This window comes from Sphaerodactylus townsendi, linkage group LG02 (assembly GCF_021028975.2).
Source record: "Sphaerodactylus townsendi isolate TG3544 linkage group LG02, MPM_Stown_v2.3, whole genome shotgun sequence".
Lineage (NCBI taxonomy): Eukaryota > Metazoa > Chordata > Lepidosauria > Squamata > Sphaerodactylidae > Sphaerodactylus > Sphaerodactylus townsendi.
The window spans coordinates 158843281-158861681 of NC_059426.1; the positions used below are offsets into that span (position 1 = coordinate 158843281).

The 18401-nt window shown below is 41.4% G+C and overlaps 1 protein-coding gene across 5 annotated transcripts in view; it reads right to left on the minus strand.

Annotated features, from left to right (window-relative positions):
• Positions 1-3766: 3766 nt before the first annotated feature.
• The window catches only part of BCL11B (BAF chromatin remodeling complex subunit BCL11B), a 174516-nt gene continuing 159881 nt past the window's right edge, over positions 3767-18401 (minus strand). For 4 of the 5 annotated variants that reach the window (XM_048485356.1, XM_048485360.1, XM_048485357.1 and 1 more), the window contains one exon: positions 3767-14082. In XM_048485356.1, the coding sequence (XP_048341313.1) occupies positions 12071-14082 (2012 nt within the window). In that variant the 3' untranslated portion in view covers positions 3767-12070. The remainder of the gene's footprint in view (positions 14083-18401) is intronic. The other variant, XM_048485359.1, reaches the window with a different exon arrangement.

Sequence of the window (18401 nt, forward strand, 5' to 3'; positions counted from 1 at the left end):
ACCTAGTTTGTCTAATATAAAGGTGACCCATCTTGAACGTTGTGACTTGGTTAATAGCAAATAAACCAGTGAAAGAGAATCTTGTTGAGAATGTATTCAAAGCAAATATCTAATTGTTTAAAGACAGGCAATTGTCTCAAGTGATCACTGGACTGTTTCCAGACAAAGGACCACATAAAGCACACGGTTTGGTGCTACTATGATTTTATGTAAAATTTTTGAATGGATCGCCCTCAAGGAATGATTGATTTCCTTGATCCATATAGGAACGCCATAGATCAGTTGTGCTTCAATCTGGGCATATAAAACCCTCAAAACCAGTGGAATAAATTGATTTCCCCTAGAATAAAAAAATTGTAGAATTGCTTTAATATTAGTGTTAGCCAAAGGGAGGGCACATTTCCGGTGGGGTGACCAAGAAAGGTCATGGCTAAACCGTATCCCTAGATATCTGAAGTGTTTAACCTGTTCAATTTGGTGACCTTTTATTATTCAAGTATACTTTTTTGGTTTCTTTATCAAATACTACAATTTTTTATTTGTCGTAATTGACTTCTGATTTATTGGACTCACTGTACGAAACAAATCTGTTCAACAGTTGAATCAGGCCAATTTGAGAATGGATAACAGAATCAGTAAAAGTGGAGTATGATTACAACCATTTTCTTCTAATGCCGCTGCCAGATAGTACAAGAAAATATTAAATAATAGTGGGGCCAATATACAGCCCTATTTAACCCCACGATTAACAGGAATAGATTTGGGTGCTGTGTGGTTTCCGGGCTGTATGGCCGTGTTCTAGCAGCATTCTCTCCTGACGTTTCGCCTGCATCTGTGGCTGGCATCTTCAGAGGATCATGAGATCCTCTTCAGAGATCCTCTGAAGATGCCAGCCACAGATGCTAGAACACGGCCATACAGCCCGGAAACCACACAGCACCCAAGTGATTCTGGCCGTGAAAGCCTTCGACAATAAACAGGAATAGAATTAGTCAGGAGCCCTTTATATGGATCTTTCACATGGCAAGTTGTCTGTAGTTGTCTAATTAGATGGAAAAAACAGGATTGATATTCAAAGAAGTTTTCTCTAGAGTATCTCTCTAGACACAGAATCAAATGTCCCTTTAAGATCCAGGAAGACCACAAATAACCTAGATCAGGGGAAGGGAACCTGCGGCTCTCCAGATGTTCAGGAACTACAATTCCCATCAGCCCCTACCAGCATGGCCAATTGGCCATGCTGACAGAGGCTGATGGGAATTGTAGTTCCTGAACATCTGGAGAGCCGCAGGTTCCCTACCCCTGACCTAGATGAACCATGGCCAGAGTATCTATTAGCCAGATGCGCTAAAACAAGGGCATGATCCAAAGTGGACTTACCTACCTGTTCTGGGCCAAGAATCCTCTTCTGATGCATGGCATGCATATTTGAGAGGAAAAGTGTGTTATGAGAAGTGCTTGTACATGATGGTGCTGAAATAGGTACCAGTATCCAGAACTGTGCATGTTCAATTTGATCCTGATTTTTAACCTTATCCCACCATGTGGACATGGAGCTTACCCAGATTGAAGAGATTTCATTCTGAGCGCCTTGGAAAGATGCATGCAGTAGTGTCTGACATCTGAAGTGCATTTTTGAAATCCACCCTCCTGCACACATGATCTCATCAACTCTCACTGATTCAAATCTACTAGGTGTAGTGTCCTGCACAAGCCCTCCTCTGGTGAGTCAGCTGATCTGTGGCAACCAATTGTGCATGTTGTGGCAGCTGCACACTATTTGTTGACTTTTGGAAGGGTTGGGGCAGAGCACCTTTTTGCAAGCAAAAGGTCCTATGTTCAGACCCTGGCAGTTTCATTTAAAGGGTTATTTTTTACTTCACCTCTCCTTCTAAAGTACAACGTGAAAGACCTCTGTCTGAGATCCTGGAAGGCCACTCTCCATCCACATAGTGAATACTGAGCTAGGTCGATCTATAGTCTCTCTCAGTATGGACAGTTTCATGTGTGTATTCATTATTCCAAGTAGTGTGTTCACAAATGTGGCTTGATTGACTTAACCGAAGTCTACAGCTACTGAAAACAGGCTTGCTGGAACAATGCATGGCGCTTAAGCACGCATGAAGTGGAACAATGACGACATTATATAGATCTCCGTTCTGTATGTAACATCAGCATGTGCTGGTATTTCATTTAAAGTGTTAAGGCTGGTGCATCGTCCACATACTTTACTGACAATCAACCATTGTCTGCATACAGAACTCAAGAAATAGCAAATCATATGAACTCCAGCCATGCAAATTTCTGAAGTGGAAGAGCAATGGCTCAAGGGCAGAAAGAAAGTGTGGGCCTAAGAGATGACCCAAGAGCCATCTGCCAAGAAGCGAAAATGAATTCTCACTCCCGGGTGATATTAGAATTTTAACTGTAGTTTAAAATGCTGCCAGTCATATTTAGCTCCACATTCTTCAAAGGTTCACTTGCTGATCTCTGCATGTTAAACTCATTCGAGAAATAGGAGGTCAGTTGTTTCTAGACAAAAGAGCCATCCGCTAAGAATCAACTTTATACACAGCCAAAACTTGATGGCGAGACCTACGTTCCTGAAATACCAAGCCCCAGACTCCAGACATTCTAGCTCTCTACACGGCAATCTGAAATGATAGACCTCACCTTTCTTTGGCCCGCCCCATTTGTGTGATCATGTGGTCTAAGGCCCTCAGTGTACCTGTATTATATGGCTTTCTAGTTGGCTACTAATTGCCCCCCCCCCCCCCCAAATTTATTTCCACATCTGTTATGGGCAGCCGCTACACACTATTCCTTGACCCAACTGTTACCCTCAGGTTCCACTTGGTTGCAACTGGCCACTTACCATAGCTAAGTCAGTCCAGCACACTGTGGGTCTTCTAGTGATTATTTTTACTTCACCTCTCTTCCTAAAGTACTATGAAAACATTTATTTTAGTGAAAGTGCTCACCCACATAATGGCTGATCTTATGTAATTGATACTTCCAGCTTTATCATATTCAAAGGAAGGTAACAAGAAGCAGCCATGCGATACGTCAAGAACAGATCCCTCCCAGTAGGGAGAATGTATACTATGATCAACTAAGATCCACCCAGGGTGCTTCAAGCAGTCATTGTGATAAAACAGGAGTGAGGCCCACACTGATGGTAAACCTACATTTCATTTCAAGGCTGCATCCATACATTACTGGATATTGCATTATACTATGGCAGTCATTTCTATATGGTTTGGGCTTGTCTATGAAGGAGAATCCAGGTGTGGATGCTTGCTGTGGAGCAATGATAGCATAATATCCAGTGATGTGTTGTATGCAGCCCATGTCTGTAAAAGTAATGATTGAGCAAGTTGGTTGCAGAATTGGCAAGACGGGGTTGTGACATTTTGTCGAATGTTTAGTTCAGTCAGCCCTTGCTGTCTGACGGCGCTTTCGCACATGCAGAATAACGCACTTTCAATCCACTTTCAATGCACTTTGCAGCTGGATTTTACTGTACGAAATAGCAAAATCCACTTTGGAAGTACATTATTCTGCATGTGCAGAAGTGCCCTGAGCTCTAGGTCTACTTTTAAACATGGGTTTTCAAATCCTGTCTGGTCTTAGGTAGCCCTTAATGCTTGCATGGAACAAGAACCTATTTCCCTGAAATGGGGGCTCTAACAAGAGTGACTTCTTTTTCCAATAAATAAAATAATTCAAACTCCTTCTGATTCCAAATAAGCAGTAAAAGACAGTCTTTGGAGATCAAGTCAAATGTCCAATTTATTATTTCTTTTAATATAACTTGAAACTGGAACAAACGTTGTTTTGAACGAGTGTACAAATGAAATGGTAGACACATGCTGAACTCAACAATGTGACAGTAAGGGGGGGAAAAAGAGGCCAAAAGTCTTGTACAGAGAATTAAAAGGAACAATAAATATTTTACTACGTGATATTGAAATGACCTCCTGCCATCTCAACATTTTATCCATAATAATAATAAAAAATGTGCTCCTTTTTCCTTTTTTTTCTGTTTAGCGGAGCACAAATACCAAGCAATAATAAATAGTTCCAAACTTGTAGTAAAAGACAAAACCTCCAAGTAAACAACGAAAGCTCATACAATAAGTAATAGAAAAAGGTAATAAAAATAGTTTGCCTTGCCAGTACAAATGCAAACAACCAAAATCAATGTTACTTTTGCTTTGCAGTTCTAAAATACAAAGAGCACCATAAAATGAGTTTGCCTGTGAAAAACAGAACCTTGGACTGTATTGAGTCAGGACTAGGATGAAATGCTGACGTGTGCAACTAGGTTTTTTTTAAAAAAATGTTACATTCTAAAAAAGAAAAAAGAATAGACTATCGCTCCAGTAATGTTCCAAATGCTGATTTTAACTAGAACAGGACAAGGCTCTCTGGAATAATTCGGACTTAACGCCATTAATTTTGCTGATCCCAGCACTGTAACAATCATCATGACAGCAGAGATAACTATGGTACATCCGCCATATTGTGCTTATGGCCTTGCCAAGAAGGATTCCTAAAAAGCAAGAAGGAAGGGAGGGTCATGGCGGTTTCACTAAACACAGTGTTTGTGCTTCAGAGTGGCTTATGTTGGTTTCTCAGCAATTAAATTGGTGGTTCAAACCTTAAGTTTGTTGAGCACAAAAACCGCTGTGCGGCGCTCGTAAGCCAATTCACATCGATATAAAATGTGAATTCATTGTATGGCTGAATAGGTTTGGCTAAAACGGACATCCAAGGAGGTTCACAATTCTAGACATGAATTTACTCCTGTGTAACCACACTGAATTCTCTGGATTCATGCCAAGACAAGTGAAAGCAGAATGTCTGTGATATTGTGGAATACGTCCATAAGAAGCTGAGCTTGCTATCTTAGGTCTGCTAACGTACCCTAAATTTTGAAGAGCTGGAAGAAGGCCAAGAGAGGAAATAATTATTCCAAGTCCGGCAACACACACCCTCCAGGCATTTGGTACAAACTGCTGTTTGTTCACACAGTGTGGATCCTTCCTCAACATTCCCCCCTCCTTTAAAACAATCAACAGCGCTTCATCACCAATCCTGTGATTTTTCTCGTGCCTTTACCCCCTCCCGCCCCCACCCAAAACAAACAAACAAACAAACAAACAGAGGGGGAAAGTAGAAGGGGTAACCAGCTAAAAGGCACAGAATTTCATCCCAGTCCTTCAAATATCCAGGAATTTATGGAATGTACAATTAGGAGTCAACAGCAGCAAAGCAGACAGAGGAACACAGACTGGCAAAACCTGTACATGGCCCCATTCTGACGAGGGAAAAGAATTATGGGATGTGCCTGGACCAATTTTTTTCTTCGATTCAATTTACCATCATACCAACAGTACACTTCGCTTTCTCCCTCCCCTCCCCAACCCAAGGGGAGGGGAGGAGGGGAATGGGGTGATGCCCTGATCCAGCAAGGCCTCCAATTGGAACTCTGCTCAAGCAAAGGAGTGTGAAATGGAGTACAAAACCTTGCAGGACTGGGTACCCCGACAGGTAGTTGGCAGACTAAAGGATGAGTGTGAGCCACCCGTTTGGTGACGGTGGAAAGACTGAATACACAACCTTCCACCCCTCAGCAGGGGACCAGAGGTTTGACAAGACCAGCAGCACTGTGAATTTTGGGCACAGGTACACAGTTTGCTGGAGCTAGGAAGCTTTACAGAGAAAAACTGCCTCCCTGTCTCTATAAAGGGGCATTTGTGGAATGTCAAATGTCTTCACAAAAAATTTAATTTCATTTAACAATAACAGGCAACAGCCAGCCATCCTAGTTCAACTATACCTGGGAAGGCCTTGATACAAGGGGTCCAGGAAGCTTCTAAGGTAATTACTGCCCTGTAGGAACAGCACTTTTTTTTGTAGGCCATTTCTGACAGAAAATATACATACACACAACTAAAAACGGTGAACAAAAACCTCAAAACAAAAACAAAACCTGACAATAACAACAACCCCCCCCCCAACAAATTAAATAATTAAAAATCAATTATTGTTTTGTTTCTTTTACTCAAAGGTCGTCAAACAACCCTTTTATTTTTTTTTCTTCTCCTTCTGTACAATAAGGTCTTGACATACAAATTATTTTTTGCACTATTTTATCCTGCCAAATTAAAAAAATATATTATGGCAGCCTGTTTGTTTGTTTTTATTTTTATTTCCAAATTCACTAACAAAAAAAGTACATTAAATCCCTTTAAAAGGACAAGCGTACAGTTAAAAAATTACAAGTTCCAGTAAAAATACAGCAAGTGCCTACATTATATGAATCAACCAATATCAATATCCATTCCAGAAGAGGGAGGATGGGAGGGGGGAGAGAGAGAGATAAAAATAGGTACAGGTCAGAAATGTGATTTTCTTTTAATTCTGCAAAGCAATAACAATATTAAGCACTTTTTTCTACATACTTTTTCTACATGGTGTAGCAGTCACCTTTTAATCCCCGAATACAAGTTTCTATACATTTTTCTTGAAATAAAAATTCAACACCCAAGGCAGAAAAAAAAATGTACTAAAACTCAGACTTTACAGTTACAGTGACAAGAACAAATTTATAGACCCACCATTTAAATTTTACTGCAACATTTTCAAGGAAAAAAGAGAAAAAGGTTTTTTTTTTCTTTCTGGTTTTGTAAAATGCCCAGGCATTCTCCATTATTACAAATACTGGTCCACTTTTACAGTAATCAAGAAATTTTAATATATATAATATATACTAAAACCCCGTCACCAAAAGAAAACAATATACACATGGCCATTATGGCATTTTTAATAACCTATTAAGCAAACTTTGAGGACAAAAGAAAAAAGAGATTGCTCAAACACACGATACACACAATGTTTTACCCTTGTATGTATTCAATACTGTAAACGTATTTTAAGACAGAGTGCACTAAATTTAACTTTTAAAAAAATTAACAGTTGTTCCTGAATTTTTTTTTTCATTCAATGATAACCACTTGCAATTGTGTGTCATTTGAGTTTTAATTCAGCAGTAAATCATTTCCATTCCATTTCCTAAGCAGCGTTGTCCTGAAAAGAAAAACAGAAGCTGAAAACAATTCAGCAAATGGACGTCCAAAGTTGTGCTGGATATACATCTTCATTTGATTGGGGTCTTATGTCATTTTCATGTCCACTATCTTCAACCAGGATATTTTTTTTTAAAGTAAATGTGGCTCTTTTGTTTGTTTTTACCCTACAGAACATACTTTCTTTGTTCTACCTTTTCCTGTTAAAAGTCTTTTCATTTCACAAAAATGTTTGCATTTGTCTCAAGAGACTCAAATAGGAAGATCAGTTTTCAAGGCACTCACATCAAATTGAATGGCAGTAGGAAAAACTGTCCAATAAATTATTTCTTTTCTTTATAGTGCCAGTATTGTGAATGCCACGCTTAGCAATACTGACACTTAATCTCAGATGTCCTCTTTAACAATTTCACCCACCTCTGGGCCAAGCAAAGACAAAAACGCTATAATTTCTTGTTCAGAAGCCGCTGGTCTTAAATGCAAATTTTAAAAACAAAATTTTAAAGTGCGGGTCAACAGAACCAAAATGTATAATTCTTAAATTGTCCTGATGATAAACGGGGAGCTCTCAAACCATGGCCTAAAAAGATTGACTTAGAAGTCGTGAAAAATACATACATTTCGGCTTCCCCACAATCGACCAAGTTGCAAGGACAGATGGGCAATTTAGCTGGGAGTGGGGAGCAACTACTCTGTTCTGGCAGATTTTTTTTAAAAAAGAAGGATCGGTGTCATATAGGCTCACAATATGCTTAAGTGCAAGGAAAGAGATACTCAAAGAGCAACAGTTCCACTGGTCTACAGCATTGTCAGACACATTGCAAGAGATTTATGCAATTCAGAAAACCCACCTGATCAATATAGTCAGAAGTGGAAGAAGGTTCAGAGAGACTTTGTGCCCAGAGAGTGACTAAGGGAAGGGAAATAAGAGTTCCCAATGAAATCCACAAATTGAACTGTTTAACCCCCCACCCCACCCCGAGCCCCAAACTGGCCCTCGCTATAACTTTCTAGAAACAGTGGGAACAGAGGTCATTATGAAAGCAGAAGGTCTAAGTGAGTAGGAATGTGACACTAGAAAGGTATTTTGTGACTTTCCGAACAGTGGTCCATGCTTTCTTAGGGATGGCCACTTCGAAGAATATGATTACATAATAACAACAGCAAATTATTACGATTAAACTACCATTTGTCGTGAAAAGGTTCAGAATGCAGAGGACTGCCAGGTAACAATTTTTAATGGAAGAAATAAGGGCACTCTAAATCTTTTATAAAATTTTAAAAAGATTCAACTTAATGTGAGCAAGGGATATCCAGCAACCCTAACCAACACTGATTGGTGTTTAATTAGAATTCAGAATAAAGTTTATAAAACTGAAAATGTAATTTCAAGAAAAATTCATGAACCAGAAGAAACTCAAAATTTCAAATCTCTTAGTTTTCAGTTAATGAAATCATTTTTTTCAGTTTAAATCTTTAGGAAGTTTTCACAAAGGGGAAAAAAAAGGGAAGTTCTCAGCCCGGGAAAATCAGTTTTGAAATTTTGTTATTGGACTGAAATTCAGGAATTTCAAAAGCAGGAATAAGTTGTGCATTATATGAGACAGTTTTCATTTCACTGGCAAAATGTCTAAAAACATCTTGTTTAGCCCACTGCTTATGTATAACAGTTCTGAATGCAACTGTTTTTTTGAAATAACTGGCATGTATGGAAGTCTTAGACTAAGGTCAGGTCCACAATGTTCTTAAGTAAGGAAGCTATATATTGGCTGCATTCAGACATCAGTCTTAACCACTGTTTGATCAAATGCCAGTTAGAAATAATGCTTGGATGCAGACAGTCCAACACACCAGGATTTGCTGGTTGATACCAAATCGGAATGTTAATCTAGGGACTATAGTTGCTTTGCTAACTACAATTTGTATTAACTGTGGTTTGCTGTGATGTCTGAATTCACTAACAGCTTACTGAGCAGTGCCCCTCAAGGCTGCAGAGCTGGCAGTGGGAGTAAGATACTTTTCTTCTCAGGAGGCAAGACAATAGACAACCTGGGTTTAGATACAAACCAGGATTTGCACTTGTGTCTGCCAGAAGAACTGGAATTTGTTTCAGAAACCTTGGTTTATTGTATACCTATATGACCTAGTACGCAATCACACAGGAGAACATGTTTTCTCCCATTCACATTCCTCAAGTGTAGAGCTAATATTCCTTAAAATAATTCCCATGACTGTTGTCCAATAGTGAACTTTACCAGTTTAACAGCTCAATCGGGGGGTGGGGGGGTCGGCTCTTGTACCTGGTGCAGGGCCGCACTGGCACATGTGCCCAGCTCACTGGAATAAGTGGCACTTATGCCAGTGGGAAAGGCAAACAGGGAGGCAGGCAGTTCCTGTGGAGCTCTGCAGCACCTGACCTGGAAGAGCCTGCGCCCCGCAGAACCACACCAGCCTAAAGGCTAGAGGCATTCCTGGAGGTGGAGATAACTTGAGTCCGCTTCCACTGGGCTTTTGAGCCAGGAACATCCCCGGTGTATGTCCATTTTGCCCTACAGAGGGCTTTCAGGTGGCTGGGGATTTTCCAGAGTTTGCTGCCTTCCTGCACCACCTGGAAGCCCTCTGGAAGCAGTGTGATGGCACAGCAGTGGTGCCATTCCTGGCCGCCAGAGCCCTCTGTGACCAACCAGCTCAAGGCAGATCACCAGCCATGGATTGGGGTCTACTCAGATTTCTCACAACACTCATGTAGCAGCCCAAATAAAGTATCATGATCAATACTTGTCAATGACTGACCAACGTAAGATCTCAGTGAATAAAAAACTACCAATGGGTCACAGAATGATGCCTGTGGCTGGCTAATCGGCACTGGGACAATAAAGGTTAAGATTTCTCTTAGGACTGCATTTGAAAGTATCCTACACAGTAATGATATTTAGAGTAGGGAAGACTATAGTAAGCCTGAGGAAATCTAAAGTTTGGCTCACCTGACTGAGTAATTGAAATCAATCTGTTCGATCAACACAATCACATGCAGAACCATTCCAGTCTAAGCTCATTGAAATTAATGGGTTTAAACTGGAGTAACCCTCCTTAGGATTGTACTGTTATTTACCCTCTGCTTGTGATGTACCACCATGTGGATTTGGTGAGTCTACTGGGATAGCCTGGCATTGTGATGGGGAACTGGCCTTGATGGCATTTTGGTACCTTCCAACCACAGTCTATGGAGCCGAATCACAGTAACAGCGTGCCGATACAAACACAGCCAAAGAAGCTTGTGATACCTTAAATGCCAACAAGATTTTTATGGTATCATAAGTTATTTGCCTGTTTTTGCTGCAACACAGAAACTTCTGTGGGGTTCCCTTAATGGCTCAGGTTGATTAAAAAATTAATGAATTATCATGCTAGCTAACCAGTTTGAATCCACCAAGAACACATGAAACGGTCCATGACCTTAGAATTTTGAGCAACTTCCAAGTGGCAGTGGGAGAATTTGTTTTAAAGTGTCATCTGCGCCATTACATCCCACCCCCCCAATAGTTTTACCATAGACATTCTAACAATTACTAGAGCCACCCTATAGCATTTCTGGGGTTTCCCCGGAAGTGATGTAGTGGTGCAGATGAAGTCAAGTTCCTCCATGTTGCTACTTCCAATCTTCCTATAATTCACCTGACTGATCTGGCACAGGAAGTCTTTAGATACATTTTGCCCAGTTTAATATGTGATCAGAGTGTCAACTTGTGATAGAAATAACATATCTTAAAGTTGCTCTTAATGGCTGATATGACATAGGGTGAGGAACTTTGGATAAGTAATCTATCAAAACAATCCTTTAGCCCTATTAGGTCCATAGAACAACAAAACATGTTTATGTATGTCTGTGTTTTACAGATGAACTAATGCCAATGTATAATATCAGTTACTCTACTAAGGGCATTGCAGCTGTTGCTCTAGATAGTCAGTTATAACCATTTCATATATCCAGATAATTAACTGATAACTGCAGTTTTGTGTGTGTGAAAATCATCAAGCAAAGCTTCCTTTCGTCTGATGTTTTCAAAAATCTGGGCATGCAGCTGTCAGGGCTCTCAAATTGTCCTAAGGATTTTTTTAAAAAGAAAAATGGCAGAAAGGTGAGAATATGCTACTAGCAACTAGAGCAAATTCCTTTACTAATAATGCACAATTCTTGCTATTGCTTTCATGAATGTAGCTACCATCAGAAAATACCTGTGCCCATGTTGTTTTAGCTCTTGTAGTATCTACTTTGAAAGTTCGTTAAAAAATCATTTTAAAGGCCTCTGTTTTTAATGGCAGCCTCAGTGCTACATATTAGATCCAAATCCAAAAAAAGTGCTACAATGTTTAAGATTGTTATTCGCCATATTATTTCATCTTCTCTAACGTCCAAATGATTTATTTCATTTTTTTTTAAAGGAACTGCATTGGGGTGGCAAAAAAAGAAAACAAAATTATTACTTAAAATGTTGGCTTCTTCACAAGAAATTACAGGTGCTCAGCGTAAGATTCACCAAAGCAGCGGCCTTCTAAAATTATAATTTAAATTGATATGCATCTCCCCCTGTAATGCAAATAATCTCAGGTTACTACTGGGGAAAATTAGAATGGGATACCCAACAAAAAATGTAAAAGGAAATCTAAAACCAAAAAAAAAGTCTTTAAAAATACCTGCACATGCCAAAAAAAAAAAAATTACAAAATAACCCAATAAATACAGAAATTATTGCACAGTTAAAAGGCTTCACAATTTTTACTGCCTTAACCAATCCTCAGGTTTACTAGAACTTTGTAGACACAGGTTATATTTAAGTGCCAAATTCTGGCACCTGCCATAGTTATGCTAAGTTACGTTTATGGAGGCAAGTTAGGTCAGCTTTTCTCAGTTGGCAATAGTTAAACTGTACAATTTAAATGTTACCTAGACCCCTGATTTTAACCCGGTGGGGGCCTTAGCTTCTTTCTGCCTGCTCAATTTTGACATCATTTGTCAGCAAATGTTCGCCGTGCCACTTTTTCATGTGTTTCTCCAGGGTGCTGTAAACACTGAAGGGCATCTGGCAAATGTCGCAGCGGTAGACCTCCTTCCCTAGCTGGCCATGTGTTTTCATATGACGTGTCAGCTTACTGCTCTGGGCGCATGCATAGTTGCAGAGCTCACATTTGTAAGGCCGCTCTCCCGTGTGACTCCGGCGATGCACCGTCAAGTTGCTGCAATTCTTAAACACCTTGCCACAGTACTCGCACGTGTCGCTCCGCCGCCCTTCCTTTGAACTGGGTCGACCGGGGCCAGGTCCGCTGATGTGGGGCGTACTGCCTCCGCTCGCCGTCCCGCTGCGCCCTGAGAGACCGCCATCCAGCATATCGCCTGGTGGAGTGGAGAAACGCAGGCTGCCGTTTTCTGAGGAGTGCTCAGAAGAAGTAGCAAAGGGGGATTGTCGGGAGTCTGTGAATCCTAGAAATGGATCCTTCATGAAGTGCCTTGATGCTGCATATCCTACCAGCCACTGCGAGTAAACATTTTCAGAAGGTATTATTGTTGCTGGTGGTAAGTCCAAATCTTTTTCTATCTTTATTCTTTTCGAGGAGTTGTTTAAACTGGGGCTTGTAATAGGGGTTGGCTTACGGGGGAACAGGCCTGGAAAGGGTTCACCTGGACCAAAGTTTCTCCCATTCACTGTCCCTTCCTCAGTGCGGTCAAGTTCTCCCACTACAGAGTCTTCGTCGCCAGTGTCTCTCTGACAGAGGTCTCGGGGACAGAGGTCTCGTTGATCAGAAGACCTTTTCATGAAGCTGCTTCTTTTCTGCTTTTCGGCCAGCATGTCACTGTATTGCTGGATGGTGCCAAGGCTTACATTCTCTATCACTTTTCCTAGGACGAGTGATTTTTCATCTGGCAGCGACTTGGAGCCATTTTCTCGGTTACGACTTAGCTCTGAGTCCATGCTGAAGCTCGACTCGGGCCTACTTTCGTTTTCTAACTCCTCTTCCTCCTCCTCCTCCTCCTCCTCTTCTTCATTGTCGTGCCCTAAGGAAGGATCGCTCTCATTCCTGAAATCTGCCTCTCTAGACTTCAGTCCTTCTCCAGTGAGGTCACTTGTGCCAGGCTCAGGGGAGCTTGTAGCAGACAGTCCGTCATCTGACCTCCCTGTCATGGACCCAGCTTTGTGCATATGTGTTTTCATATGGCGTTTTAATTTGCTGGCTTGAGAACAAGCATGGTCACAGAGCTGGCATTTATAGGGCTTCTCTCCTGTGTGACTGCGTCGGTGAACGATGAGATTGCTCTGGAACTTGAACGTTTTCCCACAAAATTCACAGGACTTGCTTTTAGCCTGAGGCTGGGGAGGTGTAGTGCTGCTTGGGGGCATCGGCGGCAACGGTGGAGTGCTCAAGAAAGGTGATTTGGGGCTTGGCTGGAAAGGATTCAACAAGCGATGCATAGGGTTGTTGCGATTGGGCGAGACTGGCGGAGGGGTGGAGTTGTTCCCTGCCAGTTCTCGAAGCCTTCTCGAGAAATCCATCGCTGGCGATTCAATGGCCATGGGGTTTAAACGCATGACTCTGTCAAAGGCACTGGGATGCTGGGCAACTAACCCCATTTCTTCGGCACTAAGGCGATGTGGGTCCAAGTGATGACGAGGCGGAGGGCTGAAGAGGGGAGGCGTATTGGGGAGCCGACCTTCGCCGAAGCCAGGGTGATCACGCAGGATGGGACCCGTCATTCGCAAGAGACTAAAAGGGTTGTTGTCGCCAAGGAAATTCATCAACGGGGACTGTGCAACAGTCTCAGGTCCCAGAGGAGGAGGGATGGTGATGCGTGGAGTGAGGGAGCTATTCGAAGGGCTTGTTTCCAAGTAGATGCGAAATCCATGTGTGTTCTGGGCATGCTGAAGCAAAAACCAAGCACTATTAAAAGGCTGCTTGCATGTTGTGCAAATATAGCTTGAAGGCTCATCTTTACCTACGGAAAAAACACACAGAGAGAAAAAACAAATCATCAGAAAAATGTCATGCATGAAAGCCCCTAAATACCATTATTTTTCCTCCATGGTATTTCTGGTGGGTTTTTTAAAAAAAATACTGAAAAATAATCTTTACTGCCTATCCATAATTTGTGTATGGTATAACAAACAAATTAACTATAGTTTGCTGGAATCCAGAAAGTCTGCTCCAATACAGTTCCAACTAAAAGTTTCAAAACTATTTGTTCAAACTAAGTGGTGAGCTTGGCTCAGCCGCTCTAATATACCTCATAGTGCTGTCATGAGGATAGAAGAAAAGAGGAAAGAGAATCACTCTAGAGCAGGGGTCTGCAACCTGCGACTCTCCAGATGTTCACGGACTACAATTCCCATCAGCCCCTGCCAGCATGGCCAATTGGAGAGCTGCAGGTTGCAGACCCCTGCTCTAGAGAAGGGTAAACAAAAAGTAACAAATAGACAAAAGGTGGGTTTTTTTCAATATCAAAGAAAATATGCAGCTTGCTTTCCTGCCAAAAAAGACAAACTACCGTATATACTCGTTTTAAGGCTGAAAAATGCCCCCTCAGCTTATACAAGAGTCACCGCTTACCAGCGGGCTCTTCAGGCCTCTGCCGAGGATGGGGGTGTGGCCAGGACGTCCTCCCTGCGGCTGTACAAGCCGCTTGTTGCTGCCCTGAGGGTGAAGGGGGAACCCCAAGGCACCCTGGCTGGCTAGACTTCCTCAAACCCGGGAGGCAGAGGGAGCTCCTTATAATGGCAGTGACATCAGGGGGAGTCACTGCCCAAATAAGGAGCTCCCTCTGCCTGCCAGCTGGGTTTGAGGAAGCCCAGCCACAGCCGGCAGGCAGAGGGAGCTCCTTATTTGGGCAGGGACTTATACATAGTGCCACTATCCTGGCAAATTTCTAGGGATTTGGGGAATAATTCTAGACTCCAAGGTAGCCATTTTGTCCAGGGGAACTGATCCTTATAGTCTGGAGATCTGTCAAAATTCCAGGAGATTTCCAGGCCCCACGTAGAAGTGACAGCCCTAGAATCATAGAGTTGGAAGAGACCACAAGGGCCAACCTCCTGCAATGCAGGAATACAGAATCAAAGCACTCCCGACATATGTTCATCCAGCCTCTGTTTAAAAACCTCCAAAGAAGGAGACTCCACAACTCTCCAAGGCAGTGAGTTCCACTGTCAAACAGCCCTGAGGGTCAGGAAGTTCCTCCTAATGTTTAGGGGGAATCTCTTTTCCTTCACCTTGAATCCATTACTCCGTGTCCTAATCTCTGAGGCAGCAGAAAACAAGCTTGCTCCCTCTTTGACATGACATCCCTTCAAATATTTAAACATGGCTATCATGTCACCCCTTCACCTACGCTTCTCCAGACTAAACATCCCCAGCTCCCTAAGCCTCTCTTCGTAGGGCATGGACTCCAGATCTCATTTTTGTTGCCCTCCTCTGGACCCATTCCAGCCTTTCAATATCCTTCTTGTCGATATCCTACTGCTCAGTCAGGTTAGTTCTCCCCCCCTCCCCCCCAAAAAGGTACCATAGAAGGCCATGGCTATAAATGAATCATCACCCACTTGAGGAAATATCCCCACAACATAAATATACTGACATCATACAAGAATTCTTGGGGGGGGAGGGGATTTGTTTTTATGTAATCTTATTCAACTGTAAATGCACCTATTGATTCCCAACTGGCTGGAATATTATTCCAGAACAAAAAATTCCTAAGAGCAATAACTACCCAATTTATACTAACATTCTGCCCATAAGGATAAGCTTAGGACTAAAGGAAAGGAGGAAAAAGGGAATTCCTCTCAGTATATGTACATGTGCAATACTGTGAAGATGAATCAACAGTCAGTGATCCTATTATTATTTTCAATAGTTAATATTTTTATTTCCTGTGACTAAATGTGACAAAAAAGTCTATACCTTTAATATTTCTAAAACAATACCATGTGCAGTATAAAAAGTGACAGGTCACTGAGGCAGGCTAAAATATAGACCATATTCTGTCAAAAGCTTTCTTTATTAACAATATGTTTTACCTCAGCTCACCCTTGAATAGACTTTCATAAAGCCCTTCCTGAAGTACCAACCATTAGCAAACTAGGAACAAAATGTTACAAGGTCATACAGCTTCAAATTAAAGAGGGCTCGTTTTATCCACGTTTAATTGATTACCCGCAGCTGATAAGAGTCTTCCATTTTTACAGTCACAGTATGAATTTTCTGTATGTTTTTCTTCACCGTTCTCACTTAATTAAGGAATTTCCCACCACACACAAAACAACTTCTGTGTTTGCAGGGCAACATAAAGTAAGTGCAAGAGTGTTGGGGATTAAGGTGAAGGCCAAGGGCAGCCTAGTAGTTTATTTGGAGGGGGGAGTTAAAATACTGACTTTAAATGATAGGTAGTTGGCCATTTGCATTTCTGTCACAGAGAGACATTTTGTTTTTAACTGCCCCCCCCCCCATTTTCACCTCTGAAAGAAAAAAATCTTTTTTCTCTTCTGTTTTCTGACTTCCTTTCAAAATCAGCTTATTAGGGTGTTCTACTGGCACAAGATACTGATATGACAAGTTATCGGTCATAACAGTAGCAATTTCTCTCTGTGTGTGTCTCTCTCTCTTTGTTTTACTTTGTTTTCATGCCCCCAAACTCTCCTGTTCGGCAGCCCCCTGTTCACAATGGCAAAATTGTCTGCAGGCTACTCAGCTACGAACGCACTGACAGAATTGCTTATTTCTTCTTCTTCTTCTTTTCCTCGCTTCACTTTCACAACCCTCAAAGGCTCTCCCTAGACTCCCCTTTATTTTTTAAAAAAATGAATAAAAAAATAAAATAAAATGTTCATTTCCATATTATCACTTCATGGTTATCTTGCCGCAAAGTTGCCCTGAGCAGTGTAGATGCTCACTTTTAAGAACAGAACAATGTCAAAAAGTCTTTGAAATTACACTCTGAACATTTTTATATTTTAAAACTTGCTAAGTATTTTAAACATGCCCAGGAATGGTCAGATACTCCTATAAAGTGATCGCCATAGTTAATAATGCAAAGCATCCATGCTTGAGAACACTGTCCTATAAAGGTAGTTTCATGTAAGCCCATGTTCTTTAGTGGCTCACAGTGCTATCATAAGTGGGGTTATATCCTTCTCAGTCCACTGACTTCAGTGGTTTTAGAAGTGTGTAACTGCTTTGGCCGACACTGTCAGTGTGCTACACTCAAATGGGGGGAAAAAGCCCTCCTGTCGTCGCTCTTCCTATATTAAGCCTGAGTGGAGACATCCAGATACATCAGAGTTCCAGCATCTCAATTTGTGGAAGATGAAGGGGTTCACTTCTAAGGGAGCAGATCTTACTATAGGCATGTGTGTCCCTTTTTACCAAACTGATCCAAATCGAATTACTCCTGTCTCCAACTCTGAAGACCTAGTTTTTTCACAGATGAACGGAGGTATTTACCCCCCCCCCCCAAAAAAAAATACCACACGGTTTTCGAAGAGCTGCAACTCCTTACATAACCATTATTCAGCCCTTGGACCAATGGTGCATGGTTCCCAGACAGCTCAGAAAATCCAACAGAGGGGCAGCCAATTTTTTGAATAAAGTGTGGATGTTTTAAAAACCTTCTTGTTCCATATGAGATAGGCTCATTCCGCACAAGCAGAATAATGCATTTTTAAGCTGCTTTCAGGGCTCTTTGAAGCTGTGAGGAAAGGCAAAAACAGTTGTGAAAGCAGCTTGAAAGTGCATTATTTTGCGTGTGCGGAATGAGCCTAAGATTTGAGTCTAGTGGGACCCTGAATGATCAACAAAATTTCCAGGCAAGATCTGAGTTCATTAGTACCTTAAAGACCAACAAGATTTTCAGCATTCAAGAATCAAAGCTCACTTGCAACTATCTTCTTCTCTGTTTTCATCCCCCCACCTAGTGGTTTTGATCTTTCCTAGTATTAAAAAGCCCCTACAAACACAAACACACACACACACACACACAATTTCAGTGAGAGGAGCTGCACCTAAAGCTTCACTGTTATTTATACCCTTGTTTCCATTTATCATATTAGAATGAAAACAGTAAAAAAAGAAAAGGAAGAGGGCAAGTCTCTCCTCAGTTTCTGTAAAACGCAAGCCTGTCTTTGCCTATAGTGGTAATGCCAGTCTGAATTACTTCTCTTCAATAATTAATTTTGCAGTTGCGAAATTAACTTGTGTTAATTAAGTATTTCAAAGTTTTAAAACGTTTTTTTAAAGTGTTGATATCCTTATTCAAAACTGGAATAG